The sequence below is a fragment of the Oncorhynchus tshawytscha genome, linkage group LG08, assembly GCF_018296145.1.
Source record: "Oncorhynchus tshawytscha isolate Ot180627B linkage group LG08, Otsh_v2.0, whole genome shotgun sequence".
Classification (NCBI taxonomy): Eukaryota; Metazoa; Chordata; class Actinopteri; order Salmoniformes; family Salmonidae; genus Oncorhynchus; species Oncorhynchus tshawytscha.
In genome coordinates, this window is record NC_056436.1 from 86,648,640 (window position 1) to 86,672,165 (window position 23,526).

At 45.1% G+C, this 23,526-nt stretch overlaps 1 protein-coding gene across 6 annotated transcripts in view; it reads right to left on the bottom strand.

The window, feature by feature from the left end:
- ctnna1 (catenin (cadherin-associated protein), alpha 1) overlaps positions 1-23,526 on the bottom strand; it is a 226,794-nt gene that overhangs the window by 69,086 nt on the left and 134,182 nt on the right. For all 6 annotated transcript variants that reach the window (XM_042326140.1, XM_042326139.1, XM_042326141.1 and 3 more), the window contains 3 exons: positions 5,594-5,686; positions 4,319-4,475; positions 2,071-2,271 (listed from right to left, as the gene is read on the bottom strand). In XM_042326140.1, coding sequence (XP_042182074.1) covers positions 2,071-2,271; positions 4,319-4,475; positions 5,594-5,686 — 451 coding nt within the window. The remainder of the gene's footprint in view (positions 1-2,070; positions 2,272-4,318; positions 4,476-5,593; positions 5,687-23,526) is intronic.

Below are 23,526 nucleotides of genomic sequence, written 5' to 3' on the forward strand. Positions count from 1 at the left end.
AACAGCTAACAGGCTACCCAGCCCCTAGCCAACAGCTAACAGGCTACCCAGCCCCTAAACAGGCTACCCAGCCCCTAGCCAACAGCTAACAGGCTACCCAGCCCCTAGCCCAGCCCAGGCTAGCCAACAAACAGCTAACAGGCCCCTAGCCAACAGCTAACAGGCTACCCAGCCCCTAGCAAAGGCTAGCCCCTAACAGGCTACCCAGCCCCTAGCAAACAGCCCCTAGCAAACAGGCTACACAGCCCCTAGCAAACAGCTAACAGCCTAACAGGCCAGCCCCTAGCAAAGGCAGCTAGCCAACAGGCTACCCAGCCCCTAGCAAACAGCTAACAGGCTACAAACCAGCCCCTAGCAAACAGGCTAACAGGCTACCCAGCCCCTAGCAAACAGGCTAAGCCCCTAGCAAACAGGCTACCCAGCCCCTAGCAAACAGCTAACCCCTAGGCTACCCCCCTAGCAAACAGGCTACACAGCCCCTAGCAAACAGGCTAACAGGCAAACAGGCTACACAGCCCCTAGCAAACAGGCCACAGCCCCTAGCAAACAGGCTAACAGCCCCTAGCAAACAGGCTACACAGCCCCTAGCAAACAGGCTACACAGCCCCTAGCAAACAGGCTACAAACAGCCCAGCCCCTAGCAAACAGGCTACACAGCCCCTAGCAAACAGGCTACACAGCCCCTACACAGCCCCTAGCAAACAGGCTACACAGCCCCTAGCAAACAGGCTACACAGCCCCTAGCAAACAGGCTACACAGCCCCTAGCAAACAGGCTACACAGCCCCTAGCAAACAGGCTACACAGCCCCTAGCAAACAGGCTACACAGCCCCTAGCAAACAGGCTACACAGCCCCTAGCAAACAGGCTACACAGCCCCTTTCACCACTGTCTTTTAGTCTTTGGTTGTTCACAACACTACTCACAATGTTAAGTACATGGCCTCACATGTGAATCCTTAAAGAGATGGGTGTGGCTAAAGTCTAAGAGGGTGTGAACTATGCTGAATGGATGTAGACAAAGAAGACACGAGTACCAGTACCAAACTTTCAAGGGCTATTTTCTCAAAAGTGAGGTTACAAGTTGATCAATTTTCAAAGCAGAATTACTTTCCCATTGTTCCTCAACTGCAGTGTGTGATCTACCATTTTGTAGCTCTCTGTCTCTGCTTTTAACCAATGTTTCTACGTAAGACTTGAATCAAGGATGTCAAGTCACATCTAGGGAAGAGGGTGCCGTGTGTGTGTGTGTGTGTGTGCAGGGAGGTAATTTGTAGCCACGGTGCCTCTGTTCCCAGTCCCCCTCTAATCCACTCCATTTGATACAGACCCCAAGGTGACAGACCATCAAAGGGTTACATAAAAACCAATACATATACACACTTCAAGAGGCCTCCACAATTACAATGAATATCAATGAGATTCTTTCTTTAGATCACAGCCAGCTAAACTGACTTGCCAATAAATAAACAAAGACTGACAGTTGCCTTTTAATCCTGGGAGAAAAAAAAACCCGAAGCAGATTGGCCATTGAATAGTTAATGGCCTAGCTAGCTGTAGTGATTATAGAACTCTTTATGGAAATGGTGCCCGTCAATACACTTACTACCTGACAGTAGTACATAGAAATAAAAGATGGTATTAAGAGAGGGACGCACGATGGGAGACGGGGATGATGGGAAGTTGTGAGAGGGGGGAGGGATCAGAGAATGGGAAGGGGGCAAGGTAAGGAGAGAGCAGGAGAGGAGGTAGGGAGCAAGAGAGAGGAGAGAATTGGAGGGAGCAGGGGCTGGCTGTGTTGTGTGATTGAGAAACTCAACCCAGCAGTCAAATCTGTAGTAGTATTAGAAGGTTGGTTTAGCCTGACCCCCCCACCCCTTACCATCTGATACGTGTACCACTGGTATAGACAGAGGGAAAGACAAACCAACAGAGAAAGATACAGAATGACAAATGGCAAAGGTGAGAGATAGTATATCTATGTTAGATGGATAGAAGAGGGATTAAGAAAATACTAGCAGAGACACAGAGGAGAGTGTTAATGAAAACGTGATAACAGAAAGATATGTTACCTGTGTTAGTGAGTAGCTTGGTGGCCTCCAGAACCTTCTCTGTATAGACTCCAGGTTCATAGTTGTCCATCTCACACGTGACCACATGGACCACTCTGGCGGCGCGGCCACGGATGGCGCCGGCCGTGCGGTCCAACCCGTCCACATCCTTCTCCTGCAGTGCTATCACACACTTGTTCACGTCCTCCAGAATGTGGTTCTCTGGAAGCGAAGATACAAACCAACCAACGTTTATTCATATAGAAACATTTGCTCCGTAGGTATCGGACAATCCTACTGAAACTATTTGTTTGGGGGACAAGTCTGCCAGACGAGCCACAATAATATTGCTTTCTCCCCCCTTCATCCGAGACAGTTTTTTTTATTTGTTTTTTTATTTTACTTGGTGACTTACACACTCCCGTAACAAGGACACAGATGTTTACAACAGGCAGCGTCTGCGGTAACAGGAATGGTGTTCAGAAGCAGGAAATGTTCATCCTTCATGACAGATGTGTTAACATTGTCCCTGGATCAACACTGGGGGAGGGAGCTAACAAACAAACCAGACGAAGGCGAGAGAGAAACATGGGGGGGGGGAAGATAACGAACCAGGAGAGGGAGCTCAACAGAAAATGGAAGAGTCATCCTCTCATCTAGAGTCCTCCTTAAATGGAAGAGTCATCCTCTCATCTAGACTCCTCGTTAAATGGTAGAGTCATCCTCTCATCTAGACTCCTCGTTAAATGGTAGAGTCATCCTCTCATCTAGACTCCTCGTTAAATGGAAGAGTCATCCTCTCATCTAGACTCCTCATTAAATGGAAGAGTCATCCTCTCATTTAGACTCCTCATTAAATGGAGTTATTTTCCCCTCTGGTTACACGTGACAAATAGACGGCTACGAATAATAGAGGAGAACTCTTGGTAGATAGTGTGGTCTACAGCTTATCATAAGGTACTCTACCTCAGGCGAGCAATACCTCAAGACTTCTTTAATATTAGATATCGCGCACCAGGAGTTACTGACAGATAGAAACACACCCTCGCCTAAAACAGACGTAGCTGCTCAGTCCTGCCGATGCACGGAGAAGCAGGCCAGCTCTATATGATCTGTGTCGTCGTTCAGCCACATCTTAATCGTAGATCGTCCAGTTTTTTCCCCCCAATGATTGAAGTTGGCCAATAACACGGAGAGTAGTGGTGGTTTACCTCCTCGTTGGCCAATAACACGGAGAGTAGTGGTGGTTTACCTCCTCGTTGGCCAATAACACGGAGAGTAGTGGTGGTTTACCTCCTCGTTGGCCAATAACACGGAGAGTAGTGGTGGTTTACCTCCTCGTTGGCCAATAACAAAGAGAGTAGTGGTGGTTTACCTCCTCGTTGGCCAATAACACTGAGAGTAGTGGTGGTTTACCTCCTCGTTGGCCAATAACACGGAGAGTAGTGGTGGTTTACCTCCTCGTTGGCCAATAACACGGAGAGTAGTGGTGGTTTACCTCCTCGTTGGCCAATAACACGGAGAGTAGTGGTGGTTTACCTCCTCGTTGGCCAATAACACTGAGAGTAGTGGTGGTTTACCTCCTCGTTGGCCAATAACACGGAGAGTAGTGGTGGTTTACCTCCTCGTTGGCCAATAACACGGAGAGTAGTGGTGGTTTACCTCCTCGTTGGCCAATAATACGGAGAGTAGTGGTGGTTTACCTCCTCGTTGGCCAATAATACGGAGAGTAGTGGTGGTTTACCTCCTCGTTGGCCAATAATACGGAGAGTAGTGGTGGTTTACCTCCTCGTTGGCCAATAATACGGAGAGTAGTGGTGGTTTACCTCCTCGTTGGCCAATAATACGGAGAGTAGTGGTGGTTTACCTGGTGGGGTGCCTTCTTACAAGGCACCCCACCCTCCTCCCCCTTTTTGTCCATCTCTTCTTCACGCGGATGACGTGGATTTGGGCCTTGTCTCGACAAAACAGTATATTCCTTAGCGTCGGACTCATTAAAGAAAAACATATTTTGTCCAGTTCGAGGTGAGTAGTCGCTGTTCTGATGTCTAGAAGCTCTTTTCGGTCATGAGAGACGGTAGCAGAAACATTATGTACAAAATGAGCTACAAACCATGCGAAAACACTCATTTTGAACATAATTTTTCTGCTACCGTCTCTTATGACCGAAAACAGTTGGTCAGGAGCCCGTAAACCAGCATCCAGCCTCATTACTTATATAAAATCAGATGAACCCTGGAAAGAAAAGCTCCGCCCCCTTCCTACTTACCAGACACACAGAGGAAGTCGTCGATGCTGGTGATGTCATCGACGGCGTCAGTGAGAACGCGGACCTGTTTCTCCCAGGACTCTTTGAAGAGGTCCATGTTGTCCTGAGCAACCTTACTGTTGGGCTTGGCAGCTAGAGCCAGAGCCGCATTAATCACCTGTTACAGAGCATTCACACACCAGTTACCAGATTAGTTACTACAGCAGGTAGATTCACATAAGGAGTTACTACAGCAGGTAGATTCGCATAAGGAATGTGTAATGTATCTAAAGACCAGATCAGCCTCTCAGACCAGCACACTCACAGAGGCTGGATGAGGAAGTGAAGCTGTCAGGATATGGGGCTGGAGGAGGGATGAAGAAGTGAAGCTGTCAGGATATGGGGCTGGATGAGGAAGTGAAGCTGTCAGGATATGGGGCTGGATGAGGAAGTGAAGCTGTCAGGATATGGGGCTGGAAGTGAAGCTGTCAGGATATGGGGCTGGAAGGAAGTGAAGCTGTCAGGATATGGGGCTGGAGGCTGGATCAGGAAGTGAAGCTGTCAGGATATGGGGCTGGATGAGGAAGTGAAGCTGTCAGGATATGGGGCTGGATGAGGAAGTGAAGCTGTCAGGATATGGGGCTGGATGAGGAAGTGAAGCTGTCAGGATATGGGGCTGGAGGAAGTGAAGATGTCAGGATATGGGGCTGGATGAGGAAGTGAAGATGTCAGGATATGGGGCTGGAGGCTGGATCAGGAAGTGAAGCTGTCAGGATATGGGGCTGCATGAGGAAGTGAAGCTGTCAGGATATGGGGCTGGAGGCTAGATGAGGAAGTGAAGCTGTCAGGATGAGGCTGGATGAGGCAGTAAAGACGGCACGTTATGTGGGAAGGGGGAGGGGTTTAGGAACGGGGGGCTGGAGGTGAGAAGTGTTGGCATCTTGGCAGGACTATGGAGCTGGGGGTTGGGGATGAGCTGAGAGGCAATGCAGGTGGGGAGAGGGGAGGAAGGAGAGCTGGGGATGAACTGAGAGGCAATGCAGGTGGGGAGAGCTGGCCAGAGAGAGAGGAGAGCTGGCCAGAGAGAGAGGAGAGCTGGCCAGAGAGAGAGGAGAGCTGGCCAGAGAGAGAGGAGAGCTGGCCAGAGAGAGAAGAGAGCTGGCCAGAGAGAGAAGAGAGCTGGCCAGAGAGAGAAGAGAGCTGGCCAGAGAGAGAGGAGAGCTGGCCAGAGAGAGGAGAGCTGGCCAGAGAGAGGAGAGCTGGGTAGAGAGGGAGGGTAGAGAGACCGGCAGGTACCTGGGGGCAGAGTGTCTCCAGCTGGGAAGCGGCCATACGGACCAGCTTGACTCCCTCCTCATTATTAGAGATGGAGCAGGCGAGGTTGGCCACCTAGACAAACAAACAAACACAGGAACAGTCAGACTCACACCTCCATACAAACTGCACAGCATTGTAGTCTCAAAAATAATGTTTCACTGTCACCATCTCAGAGAGGAGCGAGATGAGACAGTCAGGTTCTGATTATATACAGTACACAGCATGGGTGTCCCACACGTAGTAAACTGAAACACCGAAACAGTCAGACTCACACCTACAGCATGGTCAGTGTTTACCCTAGATTCATTTAGCAGAGGAATCACTGATGACACTCAAATTTGTTTTACAAAGAATAATGAACACAGTGTATTCGGAAATTGTTCAGACCCCTTGTTCAGACCCCTTATTCAGACCCCTTGTCCTTCCACGTTACAGCCTTATTCTAAAATGTATTAAATAAAATAAAAATCCTCAATCTACACAAAATCCCCAATAATGACAATTTTTTTTAATTAAAAAAACTTAAATACCTTATTTTCATAAGTATTCAGACCCTTTGCTTATGAGAATCAAAAATGAGCTCACGCGCATCTTGTTTCCATTTACCATCCTTGAGATATTTCTACAACTTGGGAGTCCACCTTTGGTAAATTCAATTGATTGGACATGACTTGGAAAGGCACACACCTGTCTATATAAGGTCCCACAGTTGACAGTGCATGTCAGAGTAAAAAACAAGCCATGAGGTCGAAGGAATTGTCCATAAAGCTCAGACAGTATTGTGTCACGGCACAGATCTGGGGAAGGGTACCAAAACATTTCTGCATTCCCCCAAGAAATACAGTGGCCTCCATCATTCTTAAATAGAAGAAGTTTGAAACAACCAAGGCTCTTCCTAAAGCTGTCCGCCCGGCCAAACTAAGCAATCAGGGGAGAAGGGCCTTGGTCAGGGAGGTGACCAGGAACCCGATGGTCACTCTGAAACATCTCCTGAGTTCCTCTGTGGAAATGGGAGAACATTTCTGAATGACAACCATCTCTGCAGCACTCCACCAATCAGGTCTTTGTGGTAGAGTGGCCAGTCGGTAGCCATTTCTCAGTAAAAGGCACGACAGCCCGCTTGGAGTTTGCCGCAAGGCACCTAAAGGACTCAGACCATGAGAAACAAGATTCTCTGGTTTGATGACACCAAGATTGAACTCTTTGGCCTGAATGCCAAGCTTCACGTCTGGAGGAAACCTGGCAGCATCCCTACGGTGAAGCATGGTGGCGTCATTTCTGGAGGAAACTACAGTGAAGCAAGGTGGTAGCAGCATCATGTTGTGGGGATGTTTTTTGGCAGCAGGGACTGGGAGACTAGTCAGGATCAAGGGAAAGATGAACGGCACAAAGTAAAGAGAGATCCTTGATGAAAACCTGCTCCAGAGCGCTCAGGACTTCAGACAGGGGTGAAGGATCACCTTCCAACAGGACAACTACCCTAAGCACAAGAAAACACAGGAGTGGCTTCGGGATAAGTCTCGGAATGTCCTTGAATGGGCCAGCCAGAATCCGCACTTGAACATATCTGGCGAGACCTGAAAACAGCTGTGCAGCGACGCTCCCTATCCAACCTGAAGGGGCTTGAGAGGATCTGCAGAGAAGAAAATGGGAGAAACTCCCCAAATACAGGTGTTCCAAGCTTGTAACATACTTGAATCTGTAATCACTGCCAAAGGTGCCTCGACAAAGTACTGAGTAAAGGGTCTGAAAACATATTTAAATGTACATTTGCAAAAATGTCTAAAAAAAACATTTTCTGTTTTTTTTATGGGGTTTTGCGTGTAGATTAATTGGGGGGGGGGAATTCAGAACCCATGACTTTTCCACGTTATGTTATAGCCTTATTTTAATCAATTTTAGAATAAGGCTATAACATAACGTGGAAAAAGCCAAAGCACTATTTATAAAGGGTCAGCAGGGTAGCCTAGTGGTTAGAGCGTTGGACTAGTAACCGAAAGGTTGCAAGTTCATATCCCCAAGCTGACAAGGTACAAATCTGTCGTTCTGCCCCTGAACAGGCAGTTAACCCACTGTTCCTAGGCTGTCATTGAAAATAAGAATTTGTTCTTAACTGATTTGTCTAGTTAAAAAGGTAAAATAAAGTAAATGCACAATTGCATTTTATCGATGGCAATTGGAATGCACAGGGTCCTAAGGCCCATTGTCATCTGCCGCCATGACCTCGTGTTTTAGCATGAAGCACTACATAAGGAATTGGCAATTCGTTCTGTTTCTGAGAAATAAGGTAGGCCACTTGATTTCAACATGAACAAAGTAGACAGGCTGGCGTTCAAACAGTTGCTCTCTCCAAAACAGACCGACCAGGTGAAAGCTATGATCCCTTATTGATGTCGGGCTGTTAAATCCACTTTTTAAAAAAATCAGTGTCGATGAACGGGAGGAGACTGGTTAAAGAATGATTTTTAAAGCCTTGAGACAATTGAAACATGGATTTGTTTTTGTGTGCAATTCAGGGAGTGAATGGGCAAAACAAAAGATTGAAGTGCCTTTGAACAGGGTATGGTAGGAGGTGCCAGGTGCACCGGTTCGAGTGTGTCAACAAATGCAATTCTGCTGGATTTTTTTCTTCCACATTTAACATTGAGAATGGCCCAAAATCAATGAGTCTTTATGAGTCTAAATTACTAGCCTAGTTGGTTTAGCCACAGAAGGAGAGCAACCTTCCCGCTAGCCTTGATTGGCTGAGATAATAAGTGGGCTGGCCATGCCAAGAAATGAGTTTGGATTGGTCTACCATGTAGCACGTTTCTGTCTATAATATGAGCTGGTCAGTATGTGTAGGTGATCCTTTCTAACGCAGCTTTTAATAAAGATATCACGTAGTAGAACTGCAAAAGTGTTGCTCTCCACTTTCTGGAGGACCAAGTTTTGAAATCGAGTATCATAGCTAAGGAGATGGAGAATATTCTGTCATATATGCAGACGAGTCGAAAAGAGAACAACTGGTTGGTTAGTTAACGTTACGTGTATGATCAGTGTTGTAATATGATTCGTATCTCAGAGCCATTTGCATTGCTAGTTATTAGCCTAATGCTAGCTAGCCAACATTGAACCTGGTTGGTTAGCTACCTGCAGATTCAAGCAGGGTAGTAACGTTATGAGTTGACATTACGGTTCATTGTATAGCTAGCTAGCTACATCTCTAAACAAAAGATTCCACTGTGCAAGTAAATATTTCAATAGAATGTTTATGATGTCACTGCAACAACTGTCGATAGACGTAGCTGGTAAATTCGCTCTGGCGATCTACTCTGATTTCAGAGCACTCTCAATGGGGTGCTCTCGTAGGGTTTAACAAACTTTTTAGGCGATCTGAGGAATTGAGGGAGGACTACAAAATCCTCGCTAGCATAGGGAAGAGAATTATCATCTCTGGGGTGCTCTCGTAGGGTTTAACAAACTTTTTAGGCGATCTGAGGAATTGAGGGAGGACTACAAAATCCTCACTAGCATAGGGAAGAGAATTATCATCTCTGGGGTGCTCTCGTAGGGTTTAACAAACTTTTTAGGCGATCTGAGGAATTGAGGGAGGACTACAATATCCTCGCTAGCATGGTGAAGAGAATTATCATCTCTGGGGTGCTCTCGTAGGGTTTAACAAACTTTTTAGGCGATCTGAGGAATTGAGGGAGGACTACAAAATCCTCGCTAGCATAGGGAAGAGAATTATCATCTCTGGCCGCCTCTCGTGCTACCAAAGGGGTTCGGAACGTTTCCTGCGACTCTATGAGAAAGGTGGCTGAAAACAAAAGGAATTCTCTGGTTGGAACATTATTGAAGATTTATGTTAAAAAAATCCTAAAGAATGATTCCATACATCATTTGACATGTTTCTACGTACTGTAACGGAACATTTTTGACTTTGTCAGAAACTAGTGAACGCGCTTCATGAATGTGGATTACTGGACTGAACGTGCTAACAAAAGGAGCTATTTTGACATAAATGGACATTATCGAATAAAACAAACATTTGTTGAACTGGGATTCCTGGGAGTGCATTCTGATGAAGTTCAAAGGTAAGTGAATATTTATAATGCTATTCTGACTAATGTTGACAACATGGCGGATATACAGTGGGGCAAAAAAGTATTTGGTCAGCCACCAATTGTGCAAGTTCTCCCACTTAAAAAGATGAGGCAAGTAATTTTCATCATAGGTACACTTCAACTATGACAGACAAAATGAGAAAAAAAAAATGTAGAAAATCACATTGTAGCATGTTTTATGAATTTATTTGCAAATTATGGTGGAAAATAAGTATTTGGTCAATAACAAAAGTTTCTCTCAATACTTTGTTATATACCCTTTTGTTGGCAATGACAGAGGTCAAACGTTTTCTGTGTGTGGCGGCTCGGCCATCGAGCTCCGAACAAAACAGTTCTTGTGCTGACGTTGCTCCAGAGGCAGTTTGGAACTCTGAAGTGAGTGTTGCAACAGAGTGAGTACAGACAATTTTAACTGGCTTCCGCCCTCTGCGGTCCCATTCTGTGAGCTTGTGTGGCGGCATATTACTTCAACAGCTGAGCCATTGTTGCTCCTAGACGTCTCCACTTCACAATAACCGCACTTACAGTTGACCGGGGCAGCCACAACAGAGCAGAAATGTGACTGACTCGTTTGAAAGGTGGCATCCTATGACAGTGCCACATTGAAAGCCACTTCAGCAAGGCCATTCTACTGCCAGTGTTAGCCTTTGGAGATTTCATTGCTGTGTGCTCGATTTTATACACCTGTCTGCAACGGGTGTGGCTGAAATAGCCAAAATCCAATGGGTGTTCACGCACTTTTGTACACTTCACACCCCCTCCCAACACTACACCTCCCCACACTATACACCACCTCCCCACACTACACACCCCCTCCCAACCCCTCCCCACACTACACACCACCTCCCCACACTACACACCACCACCCCACCCCTCCCAACCCTACACACCACCTCCCAACCCTACACACCTCCCAACCCTACACACCACCTCCCAACCCTACACACCACCTCCCAACCCTACACACCACCTCCCAACCCTACACCCCCTCTCCCAACCCCTCCCCACACTACACACCCCCTCCCAACCCCTCCCCACACTACACACCCCCTCCCAACACTACACACCCCCTCCCAACACTACACACCCCCTCCCAACACTACACACCCCCTCCCAACCCCTCCCAACACCTCCCAACCCCTCCCCACACTACCTGTTGTACACTGGTTGACTCCTCAGACAGGTTTGTGGTTCTCCATAGTCATAACTCAGCATATGCTTTACACTTGTACACCTTACATACACTGAACAAAAATGAAACCATTTCTAAGATTTTACTGATTTACAGTTTGGGCTGTGGAAGGTCAATTTTGTTAAACAGATTGTCATGCAAAAGTCTGCCGGTCTCACAGCATTGACCGTTAATTAACAAACAAGTTCAGAATCTCCAGGCCGTCAAGCTGCTGATGCGCTTTAGGAACATCGACATAAAAAGGTCAATAAATCAATTCAATACACACCATCACAATAAATACCTGATTTATTTTAGTCTGGTCTAAACAAACATTATGATACGAAGACCATGTATTTCAGCAGAACAGAATGAGTTGGCCTTCGTTGGGTTTCGTTTTTCTCGGAATAGAAACACCATAATGTTAATCAAATTAAGCCAAATTTCTTAAAATCAATCCCATATACTTTATTACATTAAAAAAAAAACGTTTTAAATTCTCTGGTAATGCCAATATGGAAGACAATCAAATGCTTCTCAACCGTGCCCTCTGGTGAAACTAGCACTAACTAAAAAACAAAATGGCTGACAATTCAATAACGTGCCACAGAATGCTGCAGCAGCCAGCCCGGTGTGTTGCAGTAGGACGCAAATCTCAAAAAGGAGGAGCCACTGTATGTTAAATTTTGTTTTAATTTACATTGAGCAGGAGGGGGGCATGCAATCGAATAGCGGAGCTGTGCTTAATATGAGAAGCTGAGAAATAAATATAACACTTATTTAACTCCAAACATCAACGACTGTTTGAGGACGTAGAATTAACAATGTCAAGTCAGTTAACGTTGGAAAGTTTGTGTTAGCATATAGTTAATATGTCAAATTCAACGTAATATTAAATCAAATCAAATTTATTTATATAGCCCTTCGTACATCAGCTGATATCTCAAAGTGCTGTACAGAAACCCAGCCTAAAACCCCAAACAGCAAGCAATGCAGGTGTAGAAGCACTAGCCAACTATTAGCCAACTAACTAACGATATATATATATATTTATGTGGGTATTATTTAACCTTTTCTTTATTCTTTTTTTTCAGTAGAGAACAAGTTCTTATTTACAATGACGACCTAAGAACAGTATGTCCTCCGTGAACCGGAAACCGATAAGTGGTCTTTGAGGGGTAGAACGACAGATGTTTACCTTGTCAGGTCGCTGCGAGACCGCTGATATTCTGCTCAAACTCTGTATGGCTCTCCGACCCCTGTTCCTGCAGCTACCCAGTACTTAATATGGGAAACCAAGTTAAATCTGTTTGGGAACAAATCGATAGTGACGTGCTATCATGATATATTTCATTACAAAACTGTTGAAAGCCCCTCTCTCTGCACACTAGAGAAAGGAAAAGAGGAGAGTGAGGAAGAGATGGACACGCTTGCTGGTGAGATATTCTCTATAGCTAAACAGGTAATGTGTCACCCAATTAATTATGAAAATATAATTACTAGGCTATACTAATTGTATGCCACCCTGCACACTTAATGAACCGACAGCATCAACTAGAGCTATATGTTCTCTCCCAGACTCATGGATAGGTATGTCGGGGGCGTAGCCAAAGGTAACCAGTCCATCCAGTATGCATAATACAGTCCACCTTCAAAAAAGGAGATTATTCAAAAGTGTTTAAATTTTTAGGCTAGACCAAAGACCTTTTTTTTTTTAAATCTGTTTTTGTTTTATATTTTTCTGCCATGCATAATGTGTTAGACTACGTATTGTATAAGAGTACAATCAGTGTTAAATTCAGTGTTTTTGTTTAAGGGCTTGGGTTCCTAAGCCTATGAATATGCATCAGCTCTAATATACATATGGGTGTTTTGAACCAATCGTCAACTTAGAAAGCTCTGTCCATTTCGTTTCGTGTTAGGCTTTGAAAACAACACCCACAAGTACCATGTTGTACACTCAGTTTGCCCTGGATGTTAAACTTCTTTCTTCAAATTGATCATCACAGAAAGGTGAGTTTTAAGCACATGATACTGTTTGATGATAAATGTTTGATGTGATTTTTTGAACCAATTTGCATTGATGTCAGTGTTTAGAGGGACAATAGAGCCCGGAGTACCAGGCCATTAGGACCTGATGGATGGACAATAGAGCCCTGAGTACCAGGCCACTAGGACCTGATGGAGGAACAATAGAGCCCTGAGTACCAGGCCATTGATGGATGGACCTGATGGATGGACAATAGAGCCCAGAGTACCAGGCCATTAGGACCTGATGGAGGGACAATAGAGCCCTGAGTACCAGGCCATTAGGACCTGATGGATGGACAATAGAGCCCTGAGTACCAGGCCACTAGGACCTGATGGATGGACAATAGAGCCCAGAGTACCAGGCCATTAGGACCTGATGGATGGACAATAGAGCCCTGAGTACCAGGCCACTAGGACCTGATGGATGGACAATAGAGCCCTGAGTACCAGGCCATTAGCTCTGGTGGACATTCCTGCAGTCAACATGCCATTTGTACACGCCCTCAAAACTTGAGACATCTGTGGCATTGTGTTGTGTGACTAAACTACACATTTTAGAGTGGCCTCATCTCTAGCACAAGGTGCACCTGTGTAATGATCATGCTGGTTAATCAGCTTCTTGATATGCCACATCTGTCAAAGGAGAAATGCTCACTAACAGGGATGTGCAACAAATGTGTGCACAAAATTAAACACTTTTTTTCTCCTCGTGTGTATGGGATCTTTTATTTCAGCTCATCAAACATGGGACCAACACTTTACATGATGCATTTATTGAATTGTTTCAGTGTATATTTAAAATGCTCCTAAAGTTAAACTTCATCTCTGATTATAAAATGACTTAATGTAAAACGAGTCATTTTACACAGCGAGAGGTGAAGAGTCATTACGACGTTCTGCAGACACTCGCATGTAATTAAATAGATCATTATCTCTATGGTTACTGAGCATGCTACTGTCTGGTTGCCTTGGCGACTGGTCTCCTGGGTGACTGATCGCCTGGCTGTACTGCTGACGAGAAACACCTACACTGTCCCTGCCTGGCCTATTGAGGTGGCAGGCAGTCAGGGACAAGGAGTCTAGCTGGCACACTGGATGTGTTCTGTGGTACAGGTGAACTACGGTACTCTGCCAGTGTGGCAAGTCTAGGGCTGTATCCTAAAGGGATACATTGTCGTGTTGCAAAATTCTGTGAACTTCCAATAAATTCCCTGGTTTCCAGAAATCCTCCTTGGAGGATTCCAGATTCCTCCTTGGAGGATTCCAGATTCCTCCTTGGAGGATTCCAGATTCCTCCTTGGAGGATTCCAGATTCCTCCTTGGAGGATTCCAGATTCCTCCTTGGAGGATTCCAGATTCCTCTTTGGAGGATTCCAGATTCCTCTTTGGAGGATTCCAGATTCCTCTTTGGAGGATTCCAGATTCCTCCTTGGAGGATTCCAGATTCCTCCTTGGAGGATTCCAGATTCCTCCTTGGAGGATTCCAGATTCCTCCTTGGAGGATTCCAGATTCCTCCTTGGAGGATTCCAGATTCCTCCTTGGAGGATTCCAGATTCCTCCTTGGAGGATTCCAGATTCCTCCTTGGAGGATTCCAGATTCCTCCTTTGGAGGATTCCAGATTCCTCCTTGGAGGATTCCAGATTCCTCCTTGGAGGATTCCAGATTCCTCCTTGGAGGATTCCAGATTCCTCTTTGGAGGATTCCAGATTCCTCTTTGGAGGATTCCAGATTCCTCTTTGGAGGATTCCAGATTCCTCTTTGGAGGATTCCAGATTCCTCTTTGGAGGATTCCAGATTCCTCTTTGGAGGATTCCAGATTCCTCTTTGGAGGATTCCAGATTCCTCTTTGGAGGATTCCAGATTCCTTCCCACCGGGATTTCTGGAAGACCAGGGAATTTATTGAAAGTTCCCGGGTATTTTTCACCCCTAGAACAGGGTAAAGAAATCACAAGGTGACAAATCACAGCTCTATTCCCTCTGGAGGTTAAAGGGATACATTGGTATTTTGGCAATAAGGCCCTTTATTGACTTCCCCAAAATCAGATGAACTTGTTGTGTGTCTCCAACTAGCGTTAGCATAATGAATGGAGGTCTATGGTACTGTAATTGCTAGCAGATACCCATCCAAATCATTATGCCTGTAACTTCATACTGGACAGACAAAAAAAAACGTGAACACACACACGTGTTGGGTGTTGGGACAGTAACCCAAAAGGTTGCTAGTTCGAATCCCACATCAATCTGCCCTGGAGCAAGGCACTTAACTCTACTTGCTACAGGATTGTCGTAAATAATGGCCGCCCCTGGCTGTGATGCGCCTCTCCAAGGGCGTCTCAGGGGGAGTTGGGATATGCTAAAAAATACATGACTATTTTACACCTCACACACACACACGTGCACCTTGTACATGCAGTGAAACACGATAAATATAAGCATGATATGTTTGGGATTGCTAGCTACCATTAGCTGGTAGTTGCTGGCATGATTACAGAGAGAGAAACCAGTGCATATTTAATCCACCCTCTTCCATCCACAGAGCCATTCAAACATTCACTGAGCAATTGTCTATTTGTCTTTCATGTCTAAATAGAGACAGGAGAGGAGAGTTCAAATTGGATTCAGAGCATAAGTACCTCAAGGCAGTGAAGGAAGCAGCATATCTCCCCCTGCCTGCTAAACTCTCCCCAGTCTCTCCCTGCCTGCTAAACTCTCCCCAGTCTCCTAAACCCTCCCCAGTCTCTCCCAGCCTGCTAAACCCTCCCCAGTCTCCTAAACCCTCCCCAGTCTCTCCCAGCCTGCTAAACCCTCCCCAGTCTCTCCCAGCCTGCTAAACCCTCCCCAGTCTCCCCTGCCTACTAAACCCTCCCCAGTCTCCCCCTGCCTACTAAACCCTCCCCAGTCTCCCCCTGCCTACTAAACCCTCCCCAGTCTCCCCCTGCCTACTAAACCCTCCCCAGTCTCCCCCTGCCTACTAAACCCTCCCCAGTCTCCCCCTGCCTACTAAACCCTCCCCAGTCTCCCCCTGCCTACTAAACCCTCCCCAGTCTCCCCTGCCTACTAAACCCTCCCCAGTCTCCCCCTGCCTACTAAACCCTCCCCAGTCTCCCCCTGCCTACTAAACCCTCCCCAGTCTCCCCCTGCCTACTAAACCCTCCCCAGTCTCCCCCTGTCTACTAAACCCTCCCCAGTCCCCCTGCCTACTAAACCCTCCCCAGTCCCCCTGCCTACTAAACCCTCCCCAGTCTCCCCCTGTCTACTAAACCTTTGAGAAGATGGTCTAGAGGCAGCAGAAACAATACGTTTCCCTTTCTGCATCTAATCTACAGCTATACTACCAAAAGTATGTGGACACCTGCTCATCGAACATCTCATTCCAAAAACATGGGCATTAATATGGAGCTGGACCCCCTTTGCTGCTATAAACAGCCTCCACTCTTCTGGGAAGGCTTTCCACTAGATGTTGGAACATTGCTGAGTTCATTCGGCCACTAAGAGCATTAGTGTGGTCGGGCATTGATGTTGGGCGTTAAGGACTGGCTCGCAGTCGTTGTTCGAATTCATCTCAAAAGGTTTGATGGGGTTAAAGTCAGGGCTCTGTGCAGGCAAGTCAAGTTCTTCCTCACTGACCTCAAACCATTTCTGTATGGACTGTGCTTTGTGCATTGGGGGCATTGCCATGCTGAAACAAGGGCCTTCATGAAAATGTTGCCATGAAGTTGGAAGCACAGAAAAGTCTAGAATGTCATTGTATTCTGTACAATGAATTCTGAACCAAGGCCTTTCCTCTATTGCGACTGGAGGAATGTGAATAAAGTGAGACCTGTTTTTTGCTGAATGTGTATTCTTTTGGCTGACGGATCTAAATACGGCTTTCCTTCGTTGTACTCCAACGGCAAAGACGATAACAAGTCGCTGTATATGGACAATAACGCAGTACTTTAATTATGATGACAGTGGATGATGATATAACTAGTTATATTGTCATTAGTACTATGTTCTACGTTTTGCTGTTGTCTCTGTATTTATGTCTCAGCAATGTTCCCTCTAATTATTTTCGGCACTGAACAAAATTTCAGGTCTGCTGAGCACAAGCTTGAATTTTGTGAAAAATTCTGTGCAACTTCCAGCACGGTGTTTACTGTGAACACTGAGGATGTACCCTCTTTAAGTTACAGCTTTAACAGTGGCCAAGTAGGCTACTGTGGCTGTTTGATCATAATGTAGACCTACCTACCAGAGTGACCTACCATCAAAAAACAATGCAGAAAATGCATCCCATAACATTTTAACATGGAAATAGCTGTTCTACCATTCAGACTACAGTAGCAGCCAGTGTGGGTTTTCAATGTAGGCCTAACCTGAGACTTTTGAAGAAAAAAAGCCGGTTTATCCTCTTGTCCTTCAGACAAGGAGGTGAGTGAAAACTGTGTGTTTGATGTACGAAACCACTTTACAAAAAAATCCCAGACCATAATGAGAGAGGACAAATTATGCTACCCTCTGACTACTTAGGCTTGAATAAGCCGTCTCAAAATACAACGCTGCCTCTTCAAGACAAAAAAAGTAATACCTGACACGCTTTTCAAAGCTGTCTAGAAACGTACACGTTTTGTGCTACTGTAGGAAGCATATCACTCCCCTATTGCTGACATCAAATGATCTATAACTGGGCTAATAACTCACTAACTAGCAAAGGATATGAACAAAATATGCACATGCAGCTCTCACTTTGATCTCAAAACAAGCGCATCTACTCACGACTGCTCATGCTGTAAACACAGTCCAGTTCAAAGTAAATGGCAAAGACTGATATAAGGAAATGGTCTATTTGCATATAGGCCTACTGCAGCTCCGATTGGTAATGGCGCACCGGTCTGTGTAGAGTACAGAGCGGAGTCAGGCCTGTCAATGTAATAGAATTCTACTCCGATGCGTTCTGCCTACAACAAACAATGCGTTTCGGTGTGCTGCATTGAAAGTGGCTTATATTGATTTGATTCAATCACAATAGCCACAGCAAAAGGGAAACATTGATAGTGTTAACAGGGAAAACTCTAGAAGTGGTCAACATTTTCTGAGTCATGATCACTTTGAGTCAAAATGCAAGCTGAGATCTAGCTCTCAGATTTTTTTTTTAACAAGACCAAAAATGTACTGTAGCAATGAGGTTTGAGCAGTAAGGTATAGGCCCAATACATTATCACTGTATACTGGCTTTGTTTGAATTTACCAGCCAATGCATTGTTGTTCGGGCCATTTTCCAAAAATTATATTTCAAAATTTGAGGTAGGCTATATGATCACACCAATAATAGATTCATTGTATTACTCGTGAAGCACAGCTGAGCATTTAAATTATTTACTTTCATACTTCAATTTTACTGGACTGATGGTGCCTGTATCTGATGGTCAGTCTCAGGGGGGGGGAAAGAGCAGCTGACTGAGGGTCCACCACTCCACCACTCAACATCCCTCCCTCCCTTTCCTCCACTGACAGGACACACAGTCTACCTGATGGGGAGACTCCAGTCACACTGGGTTATGAACAGAGGAAGTCAAATATTAAAATAAAAAGCTGCTAATATCGCAGGCCAATAGATACACTTTCCTACTCATTCATTACTGCTGAAGTGATTGTACATTTCATGGCTTTAAAAAAAAAGAAAAAAGTTTTGACAGTGCTGAGTGCTGAGTAAGAACTTAAACTCACTCAAAAACAGCAGCTCTTTGCTGTCATCGTTGACAGTCTCGCTCTAGACATGGCTTTAAACATTTTGAAATCTCACAGTATCAACTTCGCTGTAGTTTTCTTTTATACCCGCTACGTTACTGCAGAAACTGTCATCCGAGTCATCTGATTGGCCAACGGTAGGCCTGGTTTGTTCCTTCAGACACATGAAAATGGTTCTAAACGGCAAAAGTTGGCCAATCAGACACATGCTATACGGCAAAAGTTGGCCAATCAGACACATGCTATACGGCAAAAGTTGGCCAATCAGACACATGCTATACGGCAAAAGTTGGCCAATCAGACACATGCTATACGGCAAAAGTTGGTGTGGCAACTGAATCAGGTGCACCAATCACCAAGAGCCTGGAAATACTCCGGAGACAGAGATCGGACCGGTTGGTGACCTCCAGAAAGTGGAGTGAAGTTTAATGGAGTGAAGTTTAATCTTGTTGAGTCTCATTGGCTGATATTTCTGTGGCTACTTTGATCCTCAGTACTAGATTTCTCCATTTTCTTTTTACTCTGTTCTCCCTTTCCATTTGTTTTGTGTCTAATTTCTTTAAGAGGATGCTCCTCTCGTGGTCATAAGCCTAAGGCTTATAGGGTTTCTTGTCTAGGGGCTTGAGAGGTGGCAGCACTGAACAGTCTTCATTTCTTACCTGGACCACACCCATCTGCGGTTGAAGGTGTGTTTAGGATGCTAAAGGAGCGTTACGGGTACAGGGGGGTATGGTAGGATGGCATCAGGGACAACACCCCCTTTTCTAAGGAAAGGGGAAGGCTTTTCGCAGGACATATATTCAAATGGTACAGCTACATGGATATATGTCACTTAGAGACTCTGCTGGTATTGGTAAGTATGGATACATTCAGGGTGGATGCCGATTATTTGATGGTATTCTTCCACCGCCAACACTTATTTATTTTACTGTTGGCGCCGAATGAAACAATACAGTAGTCAAGTCACTTGATTGATCTATCTCACGAGGTCGTGTTTTCAGCCTACATGTAGCCGCTAGTTCTAATGTTTCCACCATCTTTATAAATTTCCCCCAAGTGCATGATGGGGGATTTCCTTAATGATCCACTGGGGGGTATTTTTTTTTAAAAAGGTACAATATCCTGTTGCTTTTTTGAGTTCCATTGATTAATTAGGTATAATTTCAAAGGAGGTGGATCGTCATTATTTGTACCATTTTATAGGTTAATGAGCCAAATATGTTTGTCGTCTAATAGCATATTTTAAAACGATCCACCTTTCGGATCTACAGTTTCCACATTCTGATAAACTCTGACAGCATTTCCACGTGGGCGAGGATATTGGACATTTAATCAAAGCATATATAAATCTCCCAACAGGGCTGTTTTGTAGGACTAATTTTTAGATAAATGTGACTTATTTGATCCATTCCTGAACCTGTGACCAGAAACAAGCTACACGGTGGCAATACAAAATGAAGTGATCTAATGATTCTCTTTGTCGCAAAATCTGCAGAGCTGAGATGGTTGTATGCCACACTATATCTCTATATCTATATATAGATATAGATATTTATCTATGATTCACCAAATAAAACTGAAAGGGGAAGCACAGTGCTTTAAGCATAAGTTCTCTTTGAGTCTCCTCCATTTCCACTAACTTAACTGTAAGGAATCTTCCCCTAATAATAATAATAATAATCATAATAATAAGTGTAAAATGAACAGCTGTACAGAAAAACTTGTGCGAGAAATTGCAGAGGAACTTCTTGATGCAATGAAAGCCTTTAGGCTAGGGAGAAAAACTACAGGGCTGGATGGCATTCCAGTTGAGGTATGGGAGTTGATGGAGTTGTCACATTTGAAGTTCACAAACACATAGAAATGTTTGCTCTATCTAAAATTACACCCAACTGACTGCAGCATTATCACACAAAAAAAAACAGAGGAGACAAGTAGAAATGGGGAGAAGGTAGGTAACTTGTTTACCCTTTAAGATGGGCAAAAATAAATAGCCACAAATAGAATGTCACACGTGTGGCATACAACCATCTCAGCTCTGCAGATTTTGCGACAAAGAGAATCATTAGATCACTTCATTTTGTATTGCAGAGAGAGGTGGGATGGACAGAGTAGCTGAGGGGTGGGGTTTACAGAGAGAGGTGGGATGGACAGAGTAGCTGAGGGGTGGGGTTTACAGAGAGAGGTGGGATGGACAGAGTAGCTGAGGGGTGGGGTTTACACGTGTGGCATACAACCATCTCAGCTCTGCAGATTTTGCTACGAAGAGAATCATTAGATCACTTCATTTTGTATTGCCACCGTGTAGCTTGTTTCTGGTCACAGGTTCAGGAATGGATCAAATAAGTCACATTTATCTAAAATTAGTCCTACAAAACAGCCCTGTTGGTAAATTTGGATAACTATAGTCAAACAACGAAATAATACTATTTACCATTAACTTACAATCTGTAGATATGTGATTAGACAGGTTCAGAATTTATGTGAAACATAAAGGGAGAGGTGGGATGGACAGAGTAGCTGAGGGGTGGGGTTTACAGAGAGAGGTGGGATGGACAGAGTAGCTAAGGGGTGGGGTTTACAGAGAGAGGTGGGATGGACAGAGTAGCTGAGGGGTGGGGTTTACAGAGAGAGGTGGGATGGACAGAGTAGCTGAGGGGTGGGGTTTACAGAGAGAGGTGGGATGGACAGAGTAGCTAAGGGGTGGGGTTTACAGAGAGAGGTGGGATGGACAGAGTAGCTGAGGGGTGGGCAGCCTCCACTCTTCTGGTAAGGCTTTCCACTAGATGTTGGAACATTGCTGCGGGTCTTGCTTCCATTCAGCCACAAGAGCATTAGTGAGGTTGGACGATTAGGCCTGGCTCGCAGTCAGCGTTCCAATTCATACTTAAATGGGGTTGAGGTCAGGGGTTGAGGTCAGGGCTCTATGCAGGACAGTCATGTTCTTCTACACCCATCTCGACAAACCATTTCTGTACGGACCTCGCTTTGTGCACGGGGGTATTGTCATGCTGAAACAGGAAAGGGCCTTCCCCAAACTGTTGCCACAAAGTAGGAAGCACAGAGTCCTTTAGAATGTCATTGTATGCTGTAGCGTTAAGATTCACTGGAACTAAGGGGCCTAGCCAGAACAGTGAGAACAGCCCCAGACCATTATTCCTCATCCACCAAACTTTACAGTTGGCAATATGCATTTCGGGTAGCATTCTGATGGCATCCGCTAAACCCAGATTCGTCCGTTGGGCTACCAGATAGTTCATCACTCCAGAGAACACATTTCCACTGCGCCAGAGTCCAATGGCGGCGAGCTTTACACCACTCCAGCCGAAGCTTGGCATTGTGATCTTAGGCTTGTGTGCTGCTGCTCAGCCATGGAAACCCATTTCATGAAGCTCCTGACCAACGTTGCTTCTAGTTTGGAACTCTGTTTTGAGTGTTGTAACCCAGGACAGCGTTATGTGCCTCAGCACATTCTGTGAGCTTGTGTGGCCTACCACTTCCGTGCCGACAAACAACTAATTGTGCTGACGTTGCTTCCATAGGCAGATTGGAACTCTGTAGTGAGTGTTGCAACCGAGGACAGACGTTTCCACTTCACGATAACAGCACTTATAGTTGACCGGATCAGCTCTAGCAGGGCACAAATTTGATGAACTGACTTGTTGGAAAAGTGGCACCCTATGACGGTGCCACGTTGAAAGTTTCAAGTTCTTCAGTGAGGCCATTCTATTGTCAATGTTTTGTCTATGGCGATTGCATAGCTGTGTGCTCTATTTAATTAAACCTGTCAGCAACAGGTGTGGCTGAAATATCAGAATCCACTCGTTTTTAAGAGGTGTCCACATACTTTTGTATTTATGAAAATATCAGAATTACTTACATTTTTTGCTATGTAAAACAAAACATGTATGCAGAATTTAACCAAAAAAAAAGCTGGTTTATTTGTGTCATCCAGGTGGATGAGCCAATAGAAACTGTACATCGCTGACAACATTTTTGAATGTCTACACTTTTGAAACATTTGACTGCAATGGACATTTTGTTTGTTTACTTCATTTCAATGTATGTTTATCTTGCCAAAGCAAGTATGTTACCGATGCCAAAAAACACCCTTATAATTGAATTGAGAGAGCGAGCAAGCGGGCATGAGAGAGAACTAATGAGTGAGCGTGAGAAAGAGGGATGGTGGGGGGGCGTTCAAGAAAGAGAGATGGTGGGGGCGTTCAAGAAAGAGGATGGTGGGGGGGCGCGTTCAAGAAAGAGGATGGTGGGGAGCGTTCAAGAAAGAGAGATGGGGGAGCGTTCAAGAAAGAGGGTGATGCAAAAAGGCAAGCTTTAAAAATAAATATATCTGTCTGAATATCACTGTGGCACCCAGAACAGCGGGGGACAGCGGGGGAAAGAGGTAATTTTGTTCCTGTGCCGGTCTCAGTCTGTCAATAAGTTGTAGGTAGATGGAGATCAAACTGTTGAGACAATGAATCCCCGTCCCCTGAGGCACCACTTAACCTTGTCAGGCAGGGGGAGGTTGGGGAAAGCAAGGGAGGCTTAAAGTGGGCTCCACAGCTGTGACCAGCCATACTGATAAGACAAAGTGTTTGTCTTTCTGTCGTCTGATGGCTCAATCCACAACGCCATGGCTGAGGCCCAAATGGCAACCTATTGCCAATACAGTGCACTAGTCCTTACGGGCCCTGGTCAAAAGTAGGGCACTAAATAGGGAATAGGGCACCAAATGGGACCACAACATCAGATTGATGCTGCAGCCGCTTCCAGAAAGCTTAAGCCTGTTGACATAAAGGCCTTTGCAGTCTGTATGATTTTAGCTGTCCTTATGCCAGGGTTTTACCGTCCCAGACAGCTCTTTC